The sequence below is a fragment of the Xyrauchen texanus genome, chromosome 25 (assembly GCF_025860055.1).
Source record: "Xyrauchen texanus isolate HMW12.3.18 chromosome 25, RBS_HiC_50CHRs, whole genome shotgun sequence".
In the NCBI taxonomy this organism is placed as follows: Eukaryota; Metazoa; Chordata; class Actinopteri; order Cypriniformes; family Catostomidae; genus Xyrauchen; species Xyrauchen texanus.
The window spans coordinates 34,207,101-34,231,489 of NC_068300.1; the positions used below are offsets into that span (position 1 = coordinate 34,207,101).

The 24,389-nt window shown below is 37.0% G+C and overlaps 2 protein-coding genes across 4 annotated transcripts in view; both read right to left on the reverse strand.

The window, feature by feature from the left end:
- The window catches only part of LOC127618459 (myosin-binding protein H-like), a 41,077-nt gene extending 36,029 nt beyond the window's left edge, over positions 1 to 5,048 (reverse strand). Inside the window, exons 1-6 of one of the 2 annotated variants that reach the window (XM_052090912.1) lie at positions 4,825 to 5,048; positions 2,528 to 2,587; positions 2,371 to 2,415; positions 2,055 to 2,120; positions 737 to 871; positions 60 to 227 (exon numbers count right to left, since the gene is read on the reverse strand). In XM_052090912.1, coding sequence (XP_051946872.1) covers positions 60 to 227; positions 737 to 871; positions 2,055 to 2,120; positions 2,371 to 2,415; positions 2,528 to 2,587; positions 4,825 to 4,999 — 649 coding nt within the window. In that variant the 5' untranslated portion in view covers positions 5,000 to 5,048. The remainder of the gene's footprint in view (positions 1 to 59; positions 228 to 736; positions 872 to 2,054; positions 2,121 to 2,370; positions 2,416 to 2,527; positions 2,588 to 4,824) is intronic. The other variant, XM_052090913.1, reaches the window with a different exon arrangement.
- Positions 5,049 to 11,348: 6,300 nt separating this feature from the next.
- LOC127618450 (neuron navigator 1-like) overlaps positions 11,349 to 24,389 on the reverse strand; it is a 133,253-nt gene continuing 120,212 nt past the window's right edge. For both annotated transcript variants that reach the window (XM_052090897.1, XM_052090898.1), the window contains 17 exons: positions 22,431 to 22,508; positions 21,445 to 21,528; positions 19,292 to 19,403; positions 19,085 to 19,203; positions 18,003 to 18,187; positions 17,651 to 17,813; positions 16,388 to 16,592; positions 16,171 to 16,268; positions 15,987 to 16,079; positions 15,720 to 15,888; positions 14,499 to 14,734; positions 14,035 to 14,189; positions 13,448 to 13,519; positions 13,095 to 13,291; positions 12,789 to 12,907; positions 11,551 to 11,754; positions 11,349 to 11,461 (listed from right to left, as the gene is read on the reverse strand). In XM_052090897.1, coding sequence (XP_051946857.1) covers positions 11,378 to 11,461; positions 11,551 to 11,754; positions 12,789 to 12,907; positions 13,095 to 13,291; positions 13,448 to 13,519; positions 14,035 to 14,189; positions 14,499 to 14,734; positions 15,720 to 15,888; positions 15,987 to 16,079; positions 16,171 to 16,268; positions 16,388 to 16,592; positions 17,651 to 17,813; positions 18,003 to 18,187; positions 19,085 to 19,203; positions 19,292 to 19,403; positions 21,445 to 21,528; positions 22,431 to 22,508 — 2,373 coding nt within the window. In that variant the 3' untranslated portion in view covers positions 11,349 to 11,377. The remainder of the gene's footprint in view (positions 11,462 to 11,550; positions 11,755 to 12,788; positions 12,908 to 13,094; positions 13,292 to 13,447; positions 13,520 to 14,034; positions 14,190 to 14,498; positions 14,735 to 15,719; positions 15,889 to 15,986; positions 16,080 to 16,170; positions 16,269 to 16,387; positions 16,593 to 17,650; positions 17,814 to 18,002; positions 18,188 to 19,084; positions 19,204 to 19,291; positions 19,404 to 21,444; positions 21,529 to 22,430; positions 22,509 to 24,389) is intronic.

A 24,389-nucleotide genomic window follows, 5' to 3' on the forward strand; every position in this document is an offset into this window, starting at 1 on the left:
AGGTACCCTACATATGGAGATATGCCCTTTCAAACCGCTGAGGTGGAATGCACACTCACCCACAATCTCCCGGACGGGAACAGACTCAGCAAGGGTGGCAGGCTCACTGCAACCTCCGGCATTAACGGCCACCACTCGGATGTTTAGCATGTCTCCGGTTGTCAGGTCCTTGATGACGAAGCGGTTGGACACGGTGAGCTCAGTGTTGGCAACCACCCATTCAGAAGCTGCATGGTGTAAAAATGGACAGATAGAGTATCACAAACAAATTACTCATAAAAAGAATAGTTCACCCAAACATTTGAATCCAAAAGAAATGGTGACCAGTTACAATGCATAAAATATACATTTTCTATTTTAAACATTCAAAAAATCTTTATATTGATACAAATAATTATGGATTATGGTATTATCTACCAGTTAAAGATTACATATGAATTAATACATGCTATCAGTGATGTCAGTATAGATCCACAAATCTAAATGTGGTGTGTGCAGATACAGTGACAGCTGGTTGAAAGCATCCCGTCCTAATAGGGAGACTTACAGGAGCTAGTTATAAATCAGTCTGCTGATGACATTTCTAAGACAGGTGCTTTGACATATAGTCATAACCTACTTTTCTGGAGACATCTGATAGTTCTGCGTGTTTTACTTTCAAGATGAAGGCACGATAATTGTAACAACCCATAATCTCACAAGCTTATCAGCAATAATGATGACACTATGTACCCACATCCTTCCTTGCAGTATTCCACGGTATATCCATTCAGTCCAGAGTCTCCAGTGGTCTCCGGGGATCTCCATTTAAGAGTGACTGAGGTATCGTTGACATCTTCTACTGTGAGGCTCTGAGGAGCACTAGTGGGCACTGCAAATTCATAGACACATAAAATAACAATCATTTAATGGTATAATATTCATGAATTTAAATGTCAGTGGTCAAGAGTGTATTCTTTTCAATGTTTAAATACTTTCTCTTATCCATTTAGATTTAATAATTTATGGTATCATGTGTTTTTATCCATCATGACTAACAAATGAGGAACATCACAAGAGCCAACAAAATCCGCAGTACCACACTGCTAAGTTTCATGAGTAAGCAAAACTAACAAATGCAGAAATGTACAGAAAAGAGAGAACAGGAAGAATACACATTGTAATGGGAAATGTCTTTGTTTATGGACAGATAATTCAGTTTAATATCGATAGACAACTATCAGATGAGAGAAAAGTGATAGGATGGATGGAGAGTTGAATGGATAGATGATGGATGGATGGATGGATGGATGGATGGATGGATGGATGGATGGATGGATGGATGGATGGATGGATGATAGTTGAGTGAATCTACAAATGATTGAATGGATGGTTGAGAAGACGAGTGATTGGATGGATGGATGGATGCATGGTTGGATGGATGAATGTGTGGGTGTAGGGATGGATGGTGGATGGATGAGTAGACAAGAGATTGGATGGATGGATAAATGGATGAGTAGGACAAGTAATGGGATGGGTGGATAGATGGATGAGTAGAAAAGTGATTGGATGGATGTAGAGATGGCTGGATGGTTGGGTGGGTGAAGAGAAGTATAGACAGTTGGATGGATGGATAATCAGATGAATGGATGGATGGTTGGGTGGGTGGAGAGAAGGATAGACAGTTGGATGGATGGATAATCAGATGAATTTATGTATGTATGGATGTATGTATGGATGGATGAATGTGAAAGAATAACATTTGTGGCAGAATGTTCTGCCTCTCCGGCTCGTCCTCATTGCCCTGCATTTTGGGGGGCTTGTGCAGCCAACGGACCCAGCTCATGCCTGGGCCATTCCATGGACACCACCCCACCCTTCATGGAGCCCCAATCTCACCGCGAGGATGCCACGTTCCCCCTTTGTTATGAACACTATTCCCCTTGACACTTTATTATTCCCCTTTAGGGACATGTTATTTTGATTATTATTTCCAATAAATATCTTTCCAAGGCATGACGCCACACCCACTGTGTAAGTCTTGTGCTCACCCCGCTACACATTGTAAAGATTACCTGCTGGAGGTGGAGGTGTTCGTGGTTTAGGTGGCTCCTCTACTGGTGCAGCCTCAGCAGGAGCAGCTAATATTCAAATATGCAGGAACATTAGGATTCAGAGAAAAAAACATTTATATATATATATAAGTTTGCTTCTTCTATAATAGGGTAAAGATTTTATCACCTATATTGATATAACCTCAACATACAATATGTTCTCCTTTCTTTAATGAACTGTAACCTTGAGGGTGTATCTCAAATTATAAAGCAAGTCTTTGGACCAAAACTCTGAAATTAAATTATTAAAAGTATGAAAAAACCAAAGATGATTTACCCTCAGCTGGAGTATCAGTAGGCGGAGCAGCTTCCTCTGTATGGCCTGATAGCAAATCGGTAGAGTTCCATTAGTACAGTGCTCAGCTTAGAAGAGGTCACTAGATTAGAACAGTTCTTAACAAGCAGCCTTTATTTGTTTAGTAATGGTAGTTTACCAGTTGCAGGAGCCTCAGCTGCAGCACCTTCTTCTACAACAGGAGCTTCAGCAGCAGCAGCTATTGTTAAATGTTAAAAATAGGTTAGTTTTGTCTGTAAAAGTCAAGGCAATAATCCCAATCATCTATAGCTCATATAAAAAGCTATAAAACAGATATGAAAGCGATTTGATTGTTTGTGAGAGACAACAAAAATAGACTCAATATTGTTGTTAATTTTGAAGCTTGTCCTCATCTAGGGATTGCACTCAAGCAGGCATAGACATTGTAAAACCAATGCTCATCTTAATGTATGAAAACTTTTCAAGAAAGAATAAGAAAACCTCAAACACAAAATACAGAAAAATGTCAAAGTCTTAACAAAGACAAAATCATTATTCAATACATAATTGTGGGTTACTGAATGAAAATTTGAGACATGATTGTCATACAATGACTGGCATGCATCATGCAGAACATCATTTGTAAATGCACACAAAAACTGCAATTTGTGCACTGCTTGTAAAAAAAAATATTTATCTGAATATTCAACTGTGTAATTCTGTACTGTGTAATTGTTCTAGCTTTCTCCTAAGCTTAGGTCCCACCTTAAGGGGCATCAGCCTCCTTAGCAGCAGGGATAGTGGATAGTGTTACATGTTATATAAATGTTAGAGGATGTTAGGTATATGTTAGCTGATAGGTGGTCATAAATATAAATGTCTATATACATCAAGGCCCAGTGATCTCTTAAATGGATAGTTCACCCAAAAATGATCTCATCATTTACTCACCCTCATGCCATCTCAGGTGTGTATGACTTTTTTTCTTCTGCTGAACACAAACAAAGATTTTTAGATGAATATTTCTGCTCTGTATGTCCATACAATGCAAGTGAATGAGTACCAACATTTTGTTGCTCCAAAAGCACATAAAGGCAGCATAAATGTAATTCATACTGCTCCAATTGTTAAATGCATATCTTCAGAAGTAATATGATAGGCTTGTATATTGATCTGTTTCTTACACACACCTATCTCTTCTTAAGATATGGATTATCCACTAAAATCTTATGGATTGCTTTTATGCTGACTTTATCTGCTTTTTGGAGCTTCAAAGGCATGATCACCATTCACTTGCATTGTATGGACCTACAGTGCTGAAATATTCTTCTAAAAATCTTCCTTTGTGTTCTGCAGAAGAAAGAAAGTCATTCACATCTGGGATGGCATGAGGGTGAGTAAATGATGGGACAATTTTCCTATTTTGGTGAACTATCCCTTTAAATAAGACTATTATTGACAGAGCTACTAAAAAATTGCAAGAAAAAGTTATCAGCAAAACCTGTTGTATATCTTCAAAAGACTTGGAATGTGAACTCACATGGACTACTTTTATGATACTTTTGTGATATGTTTAAGCTATAATGTAAGTCACAATTCACTACCATTGTATTGAAAAGGATTTTAACATGGATCGTGGTTTTTATTAAAACATCTCTGTTTGTTTCCCATAAGAAATAAAGCAATACGTTTTGGAACAACATGAGGGTGAGTAAATAATTACTTTTCATTTTTTGGGTGTGAATTAATCCTTTAATACAAAGCACATAAAATTTTCTTTCCCTTTTTTAGTAGTGCAGCGGTTGGAGAAGTGTCCTATAGCTGGTGTTAGAGATTTTCTTAAAGGTCTTTAAAATAGATTCTCTTAAAGGACTTATATATATATATATATATATATATATATATATATATATATATATATATATATATATATATATATATATATATATATATATATATATAAAGGAATATATTACCATTTTACCATGGCAACTATAGTTTCCCCAAAAAGAAAAAAAAAAAAACAGTTACTACAGTGATTGTTACCACAATAAAGTTCCATGTAGTTTCTCAAGTAATGAGGTCATAAAAACTGCATGAAAAATAATTATAAAATAAGTACATTTATATGAATAAATCAGTATAAGATTAAGTGTCTCACTGCAGAAAAAAAAATATTATTACCAGTATTACACTATTATTAATTTTTTGTAAATAACATCAATAGTTCTCATCCAAGTGAAGTTCAGAGTGTGTTGTCCAGGCTGCATGTCCTCGGCAATTCGTTCTTAAATTATTATAGTGTAAAGTACAAGCATTATCTTATACTGCCTGTGATGATATATATTTTAAACGTTAAATATGGTCTCTATAAAAGTTTAAACAATGCAACGTATCTTTAAAAGAGATGTTGTTGGGCGTAGAGACAATTTTAGAGATCAGTGCATGCATTGTGCTCGACAGTGACCCGAGTACCTTCAGGCTCAGGTGCATCCACAGACGGGACAGTTTCTGCCGGAACCGCTACGGTTGGAGGTGCCTCAGCAGGAGGCGCTTCTGCCGTGGGAGCGTCAGGTGCGGGCTCCGGTTCTGCGGGTTTCTCTGCAGCCTTCTTGGCCGACTTTTTGATGGGTGCTGGTTTGGCTGGCATGGTGCTTGGAAGACTACTACTGGACGGCCAGTCTTTGAAATGGCACTGTCTTTGGGGAAGTTCAATTTATACAGGCTCAGAGTGTGGACCCTCGATTCAGGACTCCTCCTCTTCTTTAAATAGCCACCAGTACACTCAAGTCAGTTCTTATCAATTCCCAGACCTAAATATTTGAGCACTTCTCACCTCGTTATGTAAGGGTAACATTTACGGTAATTGCGTTTTAAACGTCATTCATGTGTCAACTTTATTCCCATCTGTTGAGGTTTGTCGCCCTCTTCCGTGTAAGCTTTGTAAATGCAGTCTTCCCCTCAGCGTTCTGGACTCAAACAGACGATTAAAATCTACGCTGCATGTACCAATCTTACACAGCAACCGACTTCATTTTAAGCTAATTAAAACGTCATACTACGTATTGTTACCTGTATAATAACTGCACTTTTTCTTAACATATTGGCTACTGTTATAAGACTAATGTAATTTTAAATTGTGAGAGCGCGAATGTCTGTGGAGTGATAAGGAGAGCGCGTGGATAACGAACACCTTATTCACAGCAGCGTCATCTGCTCACAGTCACGTCAATGGGTTATACTGTGTTTAAAGTGTTTTTGGATCGTTTCGCTGACGAAAAACTGGGAAAAATATTTCTAAGAAATGTCAGTAGACAAAACTCCACAAAACACGAGTTTTGGAAAATGATATGCGATCTAGGCGCGTTTTGATATTTTATACAGTGCATGTCATTAAAGAAACAGTACGTCCATCCTTCACAGCCTCGTTTTCATTCTCTTCAAAAAAATCGAAGATGGCGCTACTGTGAATGAGGTGTATACCAAACCCAGGGATAGAAAAGCAGGTTTGAACATTTTCAGCTGTGAAATGTACACTTTATAACATCCATCTGATCATTATAAAAGCATTTTGGCTATAAATACTATAAACTGATCTCAATATCTACATAATATAAAATGTTGTGCTCTACTGATGTCATTAAACCTCCATGTGAAGTTCTGGTAAAGTTAGTAGGCCTATGGTAAAATAATATAAATTAAAAAAGAACATTCAATAAAGTGTTCTCAAAACCACGTATGTTCGGAACCACACATTAATTTGGGGAGTTTTCTGGGTAGAACCAGGGTTGCACATAGAGATACATTATATGGATACTGCTGTCATTTTAAATATCTTGCCAAAATGCTTGATTGAAAGACCTTTAATTGTATTTGAATGTAAATTGACTATTTTTAAAAGTAAACCTTTTCTTATCTTTAAAATTGACTGATGAAATAAAGAGATAGGAGATTTTCTCAAAGTAACTTTGATGCACAAAATTAGTAAAGAAACCTGTTTAAAGACAATTATCTCAATGTCTTCTTGATTATGTAAGGCTCTAGGACACACCAGTTTTAGAAACATACACTGATAAGCCAAAACATTATGAACACCTGCCTAATATGCTGTTGGTCCTTCACGTGCTGCCAAAACAGAGCCAGCTCTCAGAGGCATGGACTGTACAAGACCTCTGAAGGTGTCCTATGATATCTAGCACCAAGACATTAGCAGCAGATCCTTCAAGTTCTGTAAGTTGCGTGCTGGAGCTGCCATGTATCAGACTTGTTTGGTCCAGCACATCCCACAGATGCTAAAATGGATTGAGATCTGGGGAATTTGGAGGCCAGGGCAACACCTTGAACTCTTCATCATGTTCCTCAAAGTATTCTCGAATATTGTGAACCAGAGGGGATAGCCGTCATTGCCCTTGCACATCAATGAGCCTTGGGTGCCCAACACCCAGTCATAGTGGTTTGGACCACTGTTGGTTAGTACTCACAACTGCTGTCTGGGAGCACCCCACATGCCTTGCCATTTCAGAGATGCTCTGATCCAGTCGTCTGGCCATAACAATTTGTCCCTTGTCAAAGTCGCTCATGTCTTTACTCCTGCCCATTTCTCCTGCATTCAACACATTGTCTATGATAACTGATTGTTCGCTTAACATCTAATCTACCCAGACCTTGACACGTGGCCTTGTTAGGAGATGATCAGCATTATTCGGTTCACCTGTGAGTGGTCATATTTTTGTGGCTCATCGCTGTACTGTATCCTCAAACCAGTTACCTGAAACTGTTAAACTTGAAATTTAGCTGATTTATAGTTGACACCGGGTGATTCTAGGATTTAGCTGCTTTTAAATGTCCGGTTATAATGTTAATATAATCGTTGCAATAATTACCAAATAATATATTCCAACTAAAACAAGAATAAAAGACCAGTGAGAAGGCATGTTAGTGTAGGGATGGCACAGGTTTATTGAAAACTTGAGTGAATATTTGATGGATGAAATTCTCTCAGATCAGCACATGCCTTTATCACCTCTTTCCAGCAGACAGTCTGTAGATTGCAAAAAATAATAATACAAACCGACAACAACAATAGTGTCTCATCTTAGGGCCGGATCTTCATATTTTACTGTGATTGTGGTCGCAGAAGCGTTAACTATTTACAATGTTTACAATGTTCTATACAAATATAGAAAGATTTATTAAAAGAATTAAGACAAAGCAAGATTCACGTCTTAAAAACAAACATGAAGAGATATAGTTTTTGTTTGAAATCTCAGTGGGATAGGTAGGTCCAATGTGTTTTTTTTTACAGACAAAGAATGGTGACATACATCAACATTAAAACACCATTAAAAGTGCACATTAGCTTCATCACATACCATTGTTATCTGTCATTGGTACTAATGACTGGACCCAGGCTAAAATGCTACACCAACACTGCATAGTGACAACAACCCAGAAATATGTTTGATTAAACACATTTCATTCATATATAGCATGTTTCATCTAAGACAAGTGGAAAAAACATGATTTTACAATGTACAGGTTTTTGTATTGTTATTGTGCCTGTGTGAACATTCAACATTACAAGTCGAAAGTAGAAAATAAATTAATTAATCAAAGCGTTCCCTCTGCTAGTTAGACACCCCATTTGAGGATGTCCTATCTTTAACAGTTTGCTAAATTCCCCTCTTATGCAAGAAAGCAGATCGGATATATCACACAACACTAAGATGACATCTTTAACACGAGGAGACATATTGATTTGGAGAGTGGGAAATGGCTTTAGTTTGTGCTAGCCGGCAAAGTAGCCTCGTTTTCCATAACATTTGGAAACAAGACCACCAGCGAGCTCAAAAGCAAGCATAAAAAAAGCATAGCAAATTCGCTCACATTCTTATCCTCAATAGCAAACAATCCCTTGCAAAATACATAATAGTTTAGGTATTGCAATGTCCAACAAGTTGGCTTATATTAGGCACATTTTCAAGACAAACTATAGGGAATCGTCCCCAAATCCCCAAACGATCCATTAGCAATTAAGGGAAGTTTATGATCATAAAATGAGCTGTTAAGACAGATTTGAGGTACTGGTGTGAAGTGAAGCACTGCTACCACTTTCCTTAAATGTGTTTTTTGAGTTGTTGTGGTCAATTTATGGATAAGCCAATTCAATACCTTGTACGATCCGGAAGAGAATAAAGGAGGAAATTGTTTACATAGGCAACATGACTTTGTGGCAGTTAACCTGCAGGAAAGGCGATGAAGAGAGATGACTATGAAATTCCATTGTTACAGCGAAAATCCTTACTGTAATGTAAGTCTAGCAAGACACATTCAGTTTATATTTATTGTATTTAATCCTTGCAGTGTTAATTCTACTGTATACCTTTTTTTTTTTTTGCTTCCTTCCGGCTTTTTTTTCTTCTTGAAAATCCTATTTACAAATGTCAGACTAAGATGCTGTAGTAAAAAAAAAATCGTACAAAAAGACCTTTATAAAACAGTCTGATTATATGTCTGACAGTAACAGGACACTTAAACTCAAGAGCAAGCATCATCAAGAGCACTAGGCGTGTTGGCAAACAATTTTGTTTTTCAAAGCAGATATCTCCAATTTACATTCTGCGTACAATAGCGTGCCTTTAAATTTGACATTGATAGAGCTAATACTAACACCAGTTAGTACACGTAACTGACACATTCAATTTCAAATATGTCATAGTAAAATTTTAGGTAAAAGATAACTTTGCTCTTGTAGATTTGTTGCTAGCACATCCTTTGTGCATCTCATGATAAGGTGCCTTTTTAAACTTCATCATTCATCATTATTTTCCTCAAAGTTAAAGTTTTCATGCGCATACAGTTCTGGGCACCTGTAATCATTAGTTACAGTCAAGCAATCATTGTTATTATGTGTGTTTAATCACAAGTTTTTGTTAATATTTTGTCATTACGGTTACGGATTATAAAAATGATTTGAGAAATTCTAAAAGACCTAGAGTCACGTTGGGTTCATTTGACTTGCCATTACCCTAAATTAAAACCAATTATGACATCATTTCCAAGATTGGCTACATTGTTACAGAAAACTAAGGACACAAGTGCATGTAAATCTATAATCTAACACGGATGTTACTTCGCTTTGAACCTCCAGTATTTACAAAGACATTTGTTTCATCCACTTTGACTTTGTTCACACTGCACACAATTCTGATTTGTTTTTCAGATCCAGTATTCAGAACTGACTGTATGCACTTTTATTTTGCAAGATGGACCCATCTGTTCAGGCAGTGTAGTTAATATCCAATATATCGAAATCGGTTGTACTGATGTACGCCAACTAAAAATCAGACTTGGTCAGTGTGAACCAAGTCATTGATTATCTTGATGGTCCATGAGCACCTTGGGAACCTAAGGTCAAAGGTCAAGCACACAAAAGTAAGTACTGACGGTAAGGCCAGAAACATACTCTACGCATCTTGTACGAAAAACAGTCTGTCACATCTTTCCACTTGTGATCGGATCACCTGAGATGGATGTTAATCCTAGGTTTTAACAGGGCCTGAATGTGTTACTTATGTACCTAACTATAAACATATCGACTCTGCACTAGCGCCACCAAATAGAACTGCAAAAATAAACAATGTTTTCAAAAACATTCCGAATACACCCTTTATCTGCCATTGGTCACTCAGAGATAGTCCTGCCCCCAACTCACGCCATTGGTTGAGTAATGTTGTTGAGCCAGGTTTAAGCCTAACGGTCACTCTAACAAACCAAGGAATTTTTATAGTGTTTACAGTTTTTGAGACAATTAACCTATGAATGGCTTACTTATAGTTGTTTCTGCATATTAAGCTGGGATAAAAGTATTTTAACACTGAAAAATGAACAAACTTTGGCTTTAACTAACTTGCAAGATCTCTACAAACTGTTTCTTCAGCAGGACAGTAGTTGAAAGAGAAAACTGCAACAATGCTAATACGCTAATGCCCTCTATAGTGCCCCTTGTGGCAACACTGAGAATGCAATGCATATTTGCATTCAATATGACAGATTTCAAAATGCAACGAGAAGTGAAATGGAGCTTGTGCAGCTAGATGCATTTGCGTTCACATACGTGGATAGAGTATGTTTCGGGCCTAAGCCGTTGTATACTTCTCCAATGCACCTGTTAGCAGCACCTCTGTTATTGCCCCTCATGAAGTCTTTACTCTTAATCGAAAGCTATGAATCAAAGTGCATCTTCTCAGCAGCTGTTGTCTACAGTCTACGTCTGTATGTTTGAGGGAAGTGTTAAATGCTACCTGGTTATGGGTATGTACTGCACCTTGAAACTGCATCACTTTGCAACTGTGAGGTAATAAATAGTATATTTAGATTTCTATGGAACTGACTTAGTGATATATGAAGGGTTTCTTTTAAGGCTGGATTCTAAGCACCATCTTGTATGACATTTTGCATCCATGTGAGTTAGTTCAAATGGCGTGGCACTGTAACTGCACCTTTGAGTACAGGGTTCAAGTGACTTAATGATGAGTGGAGTAGATAATCTGGGAAATATGTCTACAGAATAAATATATTTTGGTCCATATGGTCAGATGTTACCAATAAAAAGTCAAATAAAATTGGTGCCCAATATGTTAGACAAGAAGATCTCACATCTTCACAATCATCTGATCTCCTCAATCCTCAGTTGCAAGTATTGCCATGCACTCGCAGATTAGATAAACCAAGGAAGGACTGATTAAGACAACAGTGCAAAAAAGATTCTTGCTCAGATCTGGTAGGATAAGCTCTTGTTTTTCTTTTAGTTGGAGAGTTTCATCTGCCTTGAAGAGAAAGATCTTAAGAGTTCCTTTTCCTGACTCCCACAAACCTTCTTAAGGAGACAAGGGAGGTGCAAATGTACAGGATAGTATATATATATATATATATATATATATATATATATATATATATATATATATATATATATATATATATATATATATATAACAGCACAAGCATTTAGTGAGTGCTTCAGTTCATCCTAGAAATTGGGGTTGCCTGAAATGTCCCATTCCGGTGATTCAATGTAGTTGGCTGACTCCTGGAGTTTCAGCAGCATAGCCATCTTAAAGAAGAACATAACATAGACAGTTCATAAGAACGCATTAATACTTGTTAAAGCAAAGCTCTGGTGTTGCTGAATTGGACACTCACCAGTGGATCTGACTCCATGGTGGGCAGTGGAGTGTCTTTGCTTGACCTGTTGTCACTGAGCTGTTGTGTTGGAGCAGCGTTTGGGCTTGTGGTTGGGGGAGGAAGGTGAAAGAGTTTGGCCTGGTCCTGTTGAGCTGAAGGCCAGGGCAGCGTATCCCTCACCCACTCCACGGGATCCTCCCATGCTGCTTTCTGACCATGGACCTGCAACACGATAGCGCATCCTATAGATTTATCTCCAAGAATGTCACTACACTGCAACAATTTGATTGGACATTCTGTCATGTAACTCACCAAATTTTATGAAAATACACAAAAGGTCCCTTTGATGACAACTTGAAGATGCTTTAAATGTAAGTACAATATTGAGACCATAATGTGCTTTTTAACTCTAAAGGCCACAACCTGAGGTCTTATTGTCTCCTACGGATGCCCACACTCATCTGATGCATTTTATGCACAAAATGGCTGAGCTAACAGGAAATCTGATTTTAGTCTGATTGGCTGACTTATATAAATTCAGATTTGAATGTACAGCCAGTCTGTAACAGACACTGCTGTACACTTATTTAAAAAAAAATGTTTGTGGTTTCAACTACAATCTCCACATTTACTCGCCCCTAAACAGCTTGTTAAAACAAAACAAATTGTGGTTGGTAACTTTTCATGTCGGTAAGACAACTTTATGCTGATGGTCAAAAGTCTGGTTATTCCGGCAGCAATATGTGACATAATTCCAAACAAAATCTGGCCAAAAAAAAGCTGTTTTTAAGTTTGTTGCAGTGGTTCGAAACAACTTGCCAGTGTGGACTCTCAGGAAAATTTTAGAGCGACTGCTAAACACCTTTTTATTGCCCTTGGTTCACATTATTGGTGGGTTTGAATGGGTGCTCCACCTACTTCGACATCTTTTCACTCTATTGTTTAATATGATGCTTCATTTATGTGCTGTCTCCAGCTGAAAGCCAGAGTGGGATGTACCTCTATTATCTTTTTATTTATCCTTTGTCTGTATTCTGCCCATTAACACTCTTTTATACACCCATATTTGAAGTAGTGTCAGTGTCACCATAAAATGAAGGATGTAAACCAGACAAATTACACATAATCTACTGCAAATATATTTCTTTAAATCATTATTGATTGGTTAAAACAGCTGATCTCATTTGGATTCTACATTTCTACATTCTACATAGAACTATGCCATGAGTATATCGGAGCCTTAAGCGCTCTCTTACCTTCACACCATCCTTGGCTCCCTCCTGCAGATAAGGAATAATGGACTGGTTCCAGAGGTCAATAAACCAGGACCGAAACTCTGGTAATGTCACTGGACAGGACAGAAAGAAGCAAGGACCTGCAGAGACAAGAACAATAGTTGAGATCTTTTTTTTAATCTTTTTTTATCTTTTTTGAAAGTCTGTAGTGCATAACTGAACAGAAAAAAAAATCTAAAACAGCCTTTGAAAGGTGTGTAAAGATGTTTTTGGTATCTTCAAAACAGCAATATGTGGAACAGATATCAAGGACCACTTATGCTGTACCTATGAGGAAATCTGAGGTGCTGTGTTTCTCCAGGAAGGTATGGAGATGATACCAGAGTTTAGGTATCCAGTCTAGAACCCTTAGAACCTCATTTCTCTGAACTGTGCTCTCATCCTCTGTCTCGATCAACTTCCTGTGCAAGTACCGCACTAAGAACCCATTTGCAGGCTCCACGTTGTTGGAGAAGGTGACCATTCTGCAGAAAATGGGAAAATCTTAAATGAGGAAGATGTTGAATATGGAATTTCAGATATGATAATAATTCAGGATGACATTATTATACAATAATCAATTTATTCAATTCATCTTGAATTAAATAGCTCAAGACATGAGGCTTCTTGTTGCAGCCTACCTAAAGCTGAGATGCAAACCATGATTGGATGACATCTTCACAGGCTGATTGGTTGCTCCAATGACATATGGGCTGCAATAAATATCCAAGGTAAATTATAAATAATTATGGGAAAATTATAAATAATACTTTAAAAGTCAAATTGCTTCTCATAAAACAATATTCCTGTCTTGTAAAATGGTGAATCTCACAAAACCTGCTCAAAAGTCATAATGGTTCTAAAAATAGCATTTTCTTCATGCTGAATCTAGTTTCTCCATCCACCCATCTATCTTCTATAGCCACTTGTCCTATGTAGGGTCACAGGTAGTGCTGAAGCCTATCCCAGTTATCTCGGTCCGAGGCAGGGAAACACTTTAGACAGGTGGCCAGTCCATCACAGGGCTAACAAACACACATTCACACCTATGGGCAATTTTACAGCCTCCGATTCACTTAACATGCACGTTTTAGACTATGGAGGAAACCAGAGCAAGGGGCTTAATGCAAACTCGACTCAAACTGGGGACATTCCTGCTGTGAGGCGACAGTGCTACACACTGAGAAAAAGCATACAGCTTCCTGAATGCAGGAGTTTTCACACTCACCATTTGTGATATTTGCAGGTCAGTGCACTGTTGACCAGGTCAGTAATGGAAAATGCATCACTGACTTCATCCAAGATTATGACCAATGGAATGTCCTCAGTGCCACAATCTCTGTCAATCTGATTGGCCAGATTAGACAAGTACAACTGTAGATCCTGGAGGAGAGAAGACTGATGTGAAAGTTGTACAACAGCTTACTACACAACACATCAGTTTGCAAGGTTCGAATTATCCAGCATCTGATCTTCTGTAAAACCTGGGTCCGGATTCATGAAACATTAAGAATTAAATTATTTTTAACTACTATTTACTTCTTATTTTCTAATTTAAGAAATAAGTTAATAATATTTTATATTTTCATTATTATTTCATACTCCTCATAATATATCCTAAGAACTTTCCTAATTTCTTTCTTCAAAAGACTTTTCGTGAATCCGCCCCCTGATTTCCAGGCAGCGCTGTACCTTGCATGTCCGTTGGTGCATGTTGAAGGTGGTGATAAGGCCAGGGCCGGGCTCACGGCCGCTCCTCTCCAGCAGGTACTCAGCCAGGCGGGTGGTGAGGTAGGTCTTTCCCGTGCCGCTGGGACCTGACAGGACCAGCCTTCGGTGCTTTAGCAGCAGGCTGATGTAGTGCTGCATCATAGGCTTGGGGATGAGTGTCTCAAATACTAGACTGTCCACACACTTCTCTTTAAAACCTGCAACAGAGAAGAAGAGGAGGTCAGCCGTGAGGAAAATAGAGATAAAGTGAGATACAAAGTAAGGTAGAAATATTAAGCACAATAGAATGGAACAGACTTGGGGAAAAGTATGAAACAGAAAGATTGAGATCCATTTTCTGGAGTTATGTATATACCTCTTTAATATTCCTCAACTTATCTCTTATAAAAAGCAGAAAAAAAGGCTAAATTGCAAAATATATATATATATATATACTGTATGTAAATACAGTATATATATATATGTATATATATATATATATATATATATATATATATATATATATATATATATATATATATATATATATACATGAACTGTATGATTTGGCTATTGTCATGTGGGTGTACTACTGAAATTATGTAACTTGTTCATCTAGAATCAAAAAGTGCCTGAGAAAATACATATGTGTAGATATGTAGCTTCATATGTGACAGCCAGTTGCATCACATAAAACTTTAGTGTGGCAGTAAAGAATCCTATCCTATAATTTTGCATCATCTCTTTAATATATGAAAAATAACACATACAAATATTCCAGAATATATTCAATTGTATTATTTTCTAACTGTCTTGATAAATGTTTTGAAAATTTGACACTATCTGGGCATTTTGTTGATCCAGTTGTGATAGATATATGTGCTGGGTCTCTAAAGACCCAGATGTTTGCTGAAACGCACATGCATTTAAGGGTTAAACAAACACACTAAATATTTAAAAGGAAAAAATAAACCATGAATGAAACTAAATAAAACATTAAAAACTAGCATGCTGGGTTGCTCTGCCCAGTGACATCTCATTGGTCCAAATTCCTGCTCTACATAGCTGTACATTAAACATCCAGTATGCTGACAATGCAGAAAAAAAAATACTTGAGGAAACTTGTTTTGTACAAGTTAGAACAACAAAAGACGCAAAAGATAAAGTGCTACAGAGTTAGAATTTTAAAGCATGTCTTTGCACCTTTAAGGGCAACAGAGATGAGTCCCAGACCCTTTATTAAACTGTCCCATGGTGAGCTCGATGGGGCTTCTTCTCCAATCACCCTCCCGCTCTGATTAATACTGTAACTGTGGATGGAGTCTACAGACAGCCCCATACTTGCACCAGGGTCCACCTGGCAGATGTAGTCCTAATGTAGGAAGAGAAACAGCATATTAGAAGAGTTACACCAACGGTACATATTCCATCATAAGCAGAGAGATATTTAAGTATGTATTGAGATCACACCTTAAAAATAGTGGAGATGACTGTGTCTAATGTAGACCAATCAGTCTTCCCATTAATTTTCACAGAGCCGATGTAGAAATCACGTTGCTTCATCTGTTAATTGTCCATCACAATGCGTATTTAGTCAACGGGTGCTCATTTTCACTAATATAAAATTTTTTTAATGCTATTTCCATGTATTTACCTCTCTATACATTTGCTGGTCAGCTATTCGGACCACCACACGCGTAAAGACCTCATCCCTTTGAGATGATATGCTCAGTGACTCCATAGGGGCAATGTCTACAAACACAGAGACAATGATATCAAAAATGTAACTCAATGTCCCAATTACACATGCTTGGTAGAAACTTGCTTTCACTTTTAAGGCCCTAAAATGTGACTTAAACAAAGGAACTCACCAGGGTTGGAGAATTCATTGAGGCTGAGGCTGAAGGACTTGGTGAGAGTCATGGGTGGTTTGGTTTGGCTGGAGTTGAGGAGGTTGGACAGGCCAGAAGGTTGGGAGGTGGAGGTTGTGGGAGGGCCACAAGGCAGGACGAGGGACGATGGGGCACTCCCTGTTTTCAGCTGGTCGTTCTCTGCCTTGAGATTCTCCACCATCATCTACAAGAAAGTTGGTAATTCAATTTCACTGTATAAGACCAATTAGTTTACTGGCAAAGTTTTTGTTCATATCCTGAACCAACGTCTACTTTTATCTTATAAACCAAGATAAATTGAAACTGAACTTGACAGCCAGTCACAATGCACAAAGAGCAGCTTTTACTTTTTGTAAAACTTATTCTGTGTTACATGGGGGAAAAAAGTCATACATTTGGTTTAGTAGATAATTACTTTATTTTCAGTTTAAAGTATGTGATCTGCGGAAGATGCAACTAAACAAATTTATGTGATTTCTGCCACAGTTGTTTTAGACAAACATTAACATTGTTACCTACAATATAGTCTTGCAACTTAATTCTCAAATATATATATTGCATTTAAAATCTACATGGCTAAAGGTGCAGTCACACATACCTTCATACGGCGAATTCCATGGGCGGAGAGAACATGGGCGGAAATTAAGCGTGTGTGAAACCAGCAAAAATATAATTGTCTAGCAGCCTCTTTTTAATGCTGCACTTTATACTCTGGGAGAGTGAAGTTTAAAAGAAACACGCTGCTAAAATTATATCCTTGTCCATTATATATTCATATGAATATGAATATTCAGTGTATCTGTGTATGAAGCACCACCCACACAAAGGTCACTGCCAAACCAAGCAACTTTCCTTTGATCAACACCTGTCTTAAAAAGTTTGCCTGTCAAAGTTCACCAAACTTGAACTCCACATGAAATCCGTGAGGGCAAATTCTTTGCCACTGTATGTCCTTCGTGTGAAATTCAGGATCGCAGAGATTCTAATTGAGATGACTGTATTTCGCCTGCAAAATTTCACAGTGTGCAGGTATGTGTAGCCACGCCTTAAAACATCTGAGAAGATACGTGACCCCTCATTCTGAATGTGCATGACACTTCTGATTGAAAGCAAATAATCTTTGCAATGCTTGAACAAGCAAGCTGTTGAACTATTGAAATACACATGATTTATTGATAACGAATTATTGAATTATGCACGGTTGTAGTCTAACAACAAAAAGTAATTCAATTTATAACTAACCTGCATGTTGTTCATGGTATCTCGTAGCTGCTCCAGCTGGTGTGCTGAGCTAAGCGCCTCCAGACGGATGTCTGTTAGTTTCATCTCTTTCTCCCACAGCTCAGACCGCAGCTCTGACACCACATTCTCATCGCTTTCATTTTCCTCAGTACTCTCGTGGATCCTGTTGACAAAAACCACAAAACCATAAGTTGTTATCTTTTGAAATGATGAAACACTGTTTTAAAACTTGAATTTTTTTTTTTTAATTAAGTATTACTCAGCTGGAATGAATCATCAAATTCTGCTTAGTTCTTCTTGTACAATAGAAGTTTTACTGGCGATGTGATTAGTAGATGAGGATGTTACTCACACAGAGGAGGCGGTTAATTCGGTGGATGGGAGTGAAGTGGGTTGGTTCTCTCCATCTTCATGGGCTAGTTTTGGTGAGTTGGGGGCTGAGGAGTCTGGAGTGGCGATCTCTTCAATATCAGAGTACATAGAGCCGCCTTTAGAGCCCTTCTTAATGCTGAACGCTTTGCCAAAAGAACTGCGTAACTACAGAAAGAGAGAAATGGCGAAGAAAGAGAGAGCACATCAACTAGATGACTGAAATGAAGTGGTCCTCAAAATTATAGAGGAATGATTGTTTAAACTAAAACAAAATCAGCTGCTTATTTGGCCAAGTCTCCAGTTATTCATTTATATTCTTAAATATATTTTGGTGGGCTGAGACATTTTGAGGTTCATTGTACATTCTGTGTACCTCATTAAGTTTTCTAGTACCAACTTCAAGTGCTTAAATCAGTGTACTTCAAAGAAAAAAAGGACAAATACACTTAAACGGCAGCACACTGAGATCTTATAAGTGGACAGATGCTTTTTTTTTTTTAACAAGGGTGCTTGAAACACTCCAGTCAGACTGCTGGTGTGGATAATTATACATTACACGTTAAGTTCCAAAAATGAACTTACAGCCATGAACAGAAAAAAGAAGAGGAAAAACAAGTACTGAACAGCTGTAACATAGATTATTTCAACATGAAAAGAGTTCTGTTAAGGCTGTATATGCTGGAGTTAGTACAACTGTACTAACAGTTGACAGTCTTAAATGTTGACATGCTTACAGCATTAATAAATAAGGCATTTGTTGTACATTCATAACATAGGAAATGTTGGAACATATAAAAGTGTATTAAAGTTTAAATTTGAACAACAAAAGAACTGGTAATGTGAGAGGAAGTCTGACTGTCATCACCTAATGACATGATAGAAACATTGTCCCAGAGTGATGATAAACTTACCTCATAGACCTTGGAGTTTTACAAAAGAAGAATAAATGAAAACTGAGGTTACAAACTAGCAAACAATAATAGTCACAATAATGCCATCCAGGTGACAAAGCAAGGCAAAGAAAGAAGCTATAATGAATAATTCCTCTCTTTTTCCACTTACCCAGCTCTTTTTCTTCTTTTTCTTGGCATCATCTTTGAGGCTGCCCACACTGGAGTGACTGGTAATGCTGTTTAGACTGGAGATGCTCTCGGATGAATTCTGCCTCCTCATACGGAACTCTGAGAGAGAAATAATGAAGGAATATTCAGCCTTGCTCCATGTTTTATTTCAAATAGTAGCCAAAAGTTTTTTTTTTGCTCTCCTCACCTTTGGGGGCAATATCAGGGTTACTGAGGGCTCCATGGATGACGGCCTGCGCCTCCATGTTCTTGGTCTTGAGGTTTTCAATTGTATCTCTTAGGTCCAGTAATTCAGTGTCCTACAGAGGATAGAACATGACTTAAAGAGATAGTCCACCAAAAAATGAAAATGCCATCCCAGATGTGTATGACTTATTTCTTCTGCCGAACACATTAATATTTTTAGAAGAATATCTCAAATCTGTAGGTCCATAGAGGGCAAGTGAATTGGTACCAACATTTTGAAGTTCCAAAAAGACAAAGGCAGCATAAAAGTAATCCATAAGACTCCAGTAGTTACATTAATATCTTCAGAAGTGAAATGATAGGTGTGGGTGAGAAACAGATCACTATTTAAGTCATTTTTTACTATAAATCTCTATAAGTCTTATTTTGTTTTTGGCGATTTGCATTATTCCCACATACTGGTAGTGTATATATACATATAGAAAATAAGGACTTAAATATTGCTCTGTTTCTCTCCCACACCAATCATATTGCTTCTGAAGACATAGATTTAACCACTGGAGTCTTATTGCTTTTATTCTGCCTTTATGTGATTTCTGGACCTTCAAAGTTCTGGTCATCATTCACTTGCATTGTGAGGACCAACAGAGCAGAAATATTCTTCTAAACATCAATAGTAGAATATTTGTGCTTATGTTCAGCAGAAGAAAGAAGGTCATACACATCTGGGATGCATGAGGGTGAGTAAATGATGAGAGAATTTTCCTGAACCATCCCTTTAAGACTGTGTTTATGCAATTAAACAGAACAAGAGATGTTAGGCAGGATGTTAACGCTGCTGTTTTCCATACAATAAAAGTAAATGGTGGCCATGTGCTGTCAAGCTCCAAAAATGCAATTAAAAATGTAATAAAAGTAGTCTGTATGACTTGTGCACTATATTCCAAATCTTCTGAAGACACATGATAGCTTTGTGTGAGAAACAGACTTCAATTTAAGCAAATATTCACCTCAACCATTTATCTTCACTTAGACACACCAATGAGGTTTGGCATTATTGATGTCAAATATTTAAATGCTTTATAAATAAACAATTGTCAAGCAACAATGACTTAGATTTCAGTCTGTTTCTTCACACAAAGTTATCATACGGCTTCAGAAAACTTGGAATAGAGTAGTTAGAATACAGTCAACCATATGACTTGTATGGTATGTTTATGGTGATTTTTGAAGCTTGGTGGACATACTTCAGATCATCTCCTTTTGTGTTCCATGGAAGAAAGAAAATGGTACAGGTTTGGAACGACACAAGCGTGAGTAAATAATGCCAGAATATTTTTTGTTTTGTTTTTCTATTCCTTTAAATTCTGCTTTCGAAAAGGATTCCTTCACTGCCCGCAGCTGACCAATGATATTTGAAGCAGACGCAGCCACAACAAAAGCTCTTCCAGCTCATCTCTGGTACCTAATTTATTTGCTTTCTCAGAATCACTGACAGAGTCTGTTGGGTTATTGCAACTGTAATGAATTGAGAAATTCGGGTCACTGCCTTGCAGCATAAGCTTTCTAGACCGGCTGCCGTCTTTCACAGAAGGCAATGTGCAATGAAAGACCTTGTTTTACCTCTAAAACACATTAGCTCATTTAGCCTTGAGGCAAATCATGCAACCACGCATTTGGGGTATGGCACAGATAACGTTGTGACCCTTGGGGAGTAGTTGAAAATCCAACAACCCCCCAACCTCCATTCAGTCATATTTTCACCCAAATGTACTCTTTCCCTCTCAACAAGGTTACACACATGTCTCTATGTTTAGCTTAATGGGTGGTGCAAGGGCAGTTGAGGTTGGATATTTCAGACACATGTACCAACATGAAGACCTTACAAGTATCAAAAGACATGCATTCTGCTCTGTTACTGTAGTACAAGATACTAATGCTCAAACTGTTAGCTATAAGCCAGTTTTCTATTTGATTTTAGTACATCAGTGGTCATATTACAGAAACATCCTATTTTGTCTGTTAATAACATGGCGATTTCAGTTAGGATCTAATTTCCAATATTGAATTTGTAAAATCAGAAGATTCTCTAACACATACCCAGACATGGGGATTGTTTTAGAGCTCGTTTATTTGTATTAGATGAATGTGTACCTTTTGATCAGCGGTTACAGAGAGACTCTGGAGTCGTGATGTCATAAGCGTGAGACTCTGCTCAAACGCTGCCACCAGGTTGGCCTAGAGAGACAAGAACTGATTTACACTAAATATTCATTGGCATATTTCAGAAGAAAAATCTAATAAAATAATAATAATAATCAAAAAAGTAGAAAACCAGTTTTTTTAATTCTAGGTCATCAAAAGAGCATTTTATAAGGTTAAAAGTCATAATTGAACTATCCCAAACATCTCCCTGAGGCACACTATGATATATCGCTGTAAATATGACTAATCAAAGCAGAGACATAAGACAGTGAATTATGCTGGTAATTACTTACTTTAAATGAAACCGTTTACATTACATAGGAAAAACATGTACAAATGTGACAACAACAAAAGCATGCCATCAACTATATAAAATAAATAAAACATTCATTAAAGGAATAGTTTATCTAAAATGAAAATTCTGTCAGCATTTACTCACTCTCAAAGTGCTTAAATCAAATATGACAAAGCGATCTTATGCCTTCAGAAGTCTTGTATATAGTATAGCATGCACAAGTGGCATGGACTGCTTTTAAGACACTTTTGGGTGCTCTATTAAGCGATAAAACAAGTCTCTATTTACTGTAATTGTATTGAATTCAGTCAATGGGACATCCGTAAAATTATTCAATTTCTTGTAAAAAGAAAGTCATATGGGTTTGGAATAACATGAGGTTGAGAATAAATGACAGAATTTTCATTTTAGGGTGAACTGTCCCTTTAAGATAATGCGTTATGTTAAAAATCCCAATGAGTTTCTGTACAATTTTGTTCAATATATGATGTAAGATAATTGAACTAGAGGAATCATTTGAAAAGAGATTTGAAAGGGCATGCAGATATAAAATCATTTCAAGCACAGGAGTTGAGATTATGATAAAACATATCTCGGAAAGAGGAGCTGAAATATAATGCATTTGATAGTGTACACGTACATTAGCAGACAGCTGTGAGGTCAGATTGGCCACCTTCTCCTGTGAAGATTCCAGCTCTCTCCTCAGCTTACGGATTTGCTGTGAAAAGACACACATTACTCGAAACATATTTTAATAAATAAAGCAGACCCCACCACCCTTGAAACCCACACTGGCTTTAAATGATCACGCTGTTTTCTTCAGAGACAAATCCCTAAATTGCTTTTCCTAAATTAAAATTTTATAGATAGAATAATGAACATATCGAATTCCTGGAAATTTAGCTCACTGCAGCTGCTGGAAAAAATGTGGCAGATGATTTTTAGCACTGCCAATAGCAAAGCGTGCACTGTCTGTTTATATTAAATATATTTTAAATGGCTTGAAAAATTCTATCCATGACACTGAAGGTAACAAATAGACAAATAATGAGTATGTTCACACAACGTTGCAAACTCAAGCAGAAAAACACACAGAAAGAAATCTGACTCTCTGCCAGCCTTTCAAGCTAGAAATGCAAAACTTTAAATGTATTTTTTCCAGTATTGATCAAGTAGACACATTAATGAAAGAGAAAAGTCCTATTCACACCAATACATAAAACATGCAGGACACAATGTTAAAACTTAACAATGCAGCACAATGAAGTCTGAAACATTGCACAGTGATTTTTTTTTTTTTCAAGGCTAGGATGATTTTTTTTTTAAATTGTTCAACTCTTCAGCTCTGCAGACATGCTGGGGGTCCTAAAGGGGGTGCTATTTCGTAAAAAGAATTACGCTTAAAATGTTCAAGTTTTCGGATACATTTGAGGTATCGTTTGAAAGCTTGGCATCTGGACTTTTCAGAGATATCCGTCACATTTCCATTTACAGTATGTTACATAAAAAAGGCCTCAAAATATCCACGTCGCAAAAAAGCGCCACCTAGAGGTAATATTAGAGGTAGAAATATGAATTAATATAATGTCTTTCAAATAAATAGACAATAGACAAATCATATATCACATGAAATCTCTCATTCTCTGGAATGCAACTGTACCTATTTTGTTTCCCTAACACCACAGTTTTCTACAAAATTAGCATGTCTGCATTGTCTGTGGGGTTGGTTATGTGAATAATCCAGTGTAATATCTTAGATGTCCAGAACAAAATATGTGGCCTAGCAGGAAAAGAATGCTAAACAAATCATCTGAAATATATGTTAACGACTTTTAACATAAATCATCGCAAAGGGGAGCATCTCAGCTTTAGATTGAGCTTCTAGTCCACTCAGAGGCCGAGATGTTCGATAAAACATTGGGAGTGGTGCATGGATGAAAGATTATACTAAATGTCTGTGTACGAGTACATCTGTGAGGGCTAAAATGCATTAGAGCGCCAAATACATTTCAGATAGAATAAAATAATACTTTCTGGAGGGAGATGGAGTGAACAGAACCAGAATTACATGCTTACAAAGTTAGGACAACAACAACAAAAAGTAAAAATAAATAAATACATTTCTATTCATCAAAAGATTGTTAACATATAAATATCATTTATGATTAATTTAAGTCTTTTTATTATTATTTGGGTGTTTTCTCAAAAATTAGACACATTTTTGGCAATTAGTTCACAGTATGTATAAATGGTGAGCTTTACATTTGTAAAAAATTGTAGGCGGCAGCCCAAAAAAGCCCCAGAGCTGAAGAGGCTAAGACATTCTTTATCTTTTCATGCTTTTCAGATATACAGTCTTTTTTTTAGGAATGTTGAACTGTCGGCATCTGACTCAATGTGAATATTTTTGATGCGCAGAACTGTCTGTGAATATTTCTTTCATGTCATTTAGTCATATCTCAGTGAATTATAAAATTGCGTTTTCCAAGACAGTAAAAGTAATGAAAATGTATAAAATCTTAAAAAGTCTTGACTATTTCTATAGTGAATATTATTTTATTTCCCTAAGTTTTAAATATTTTATTAGCAATCCTATAAA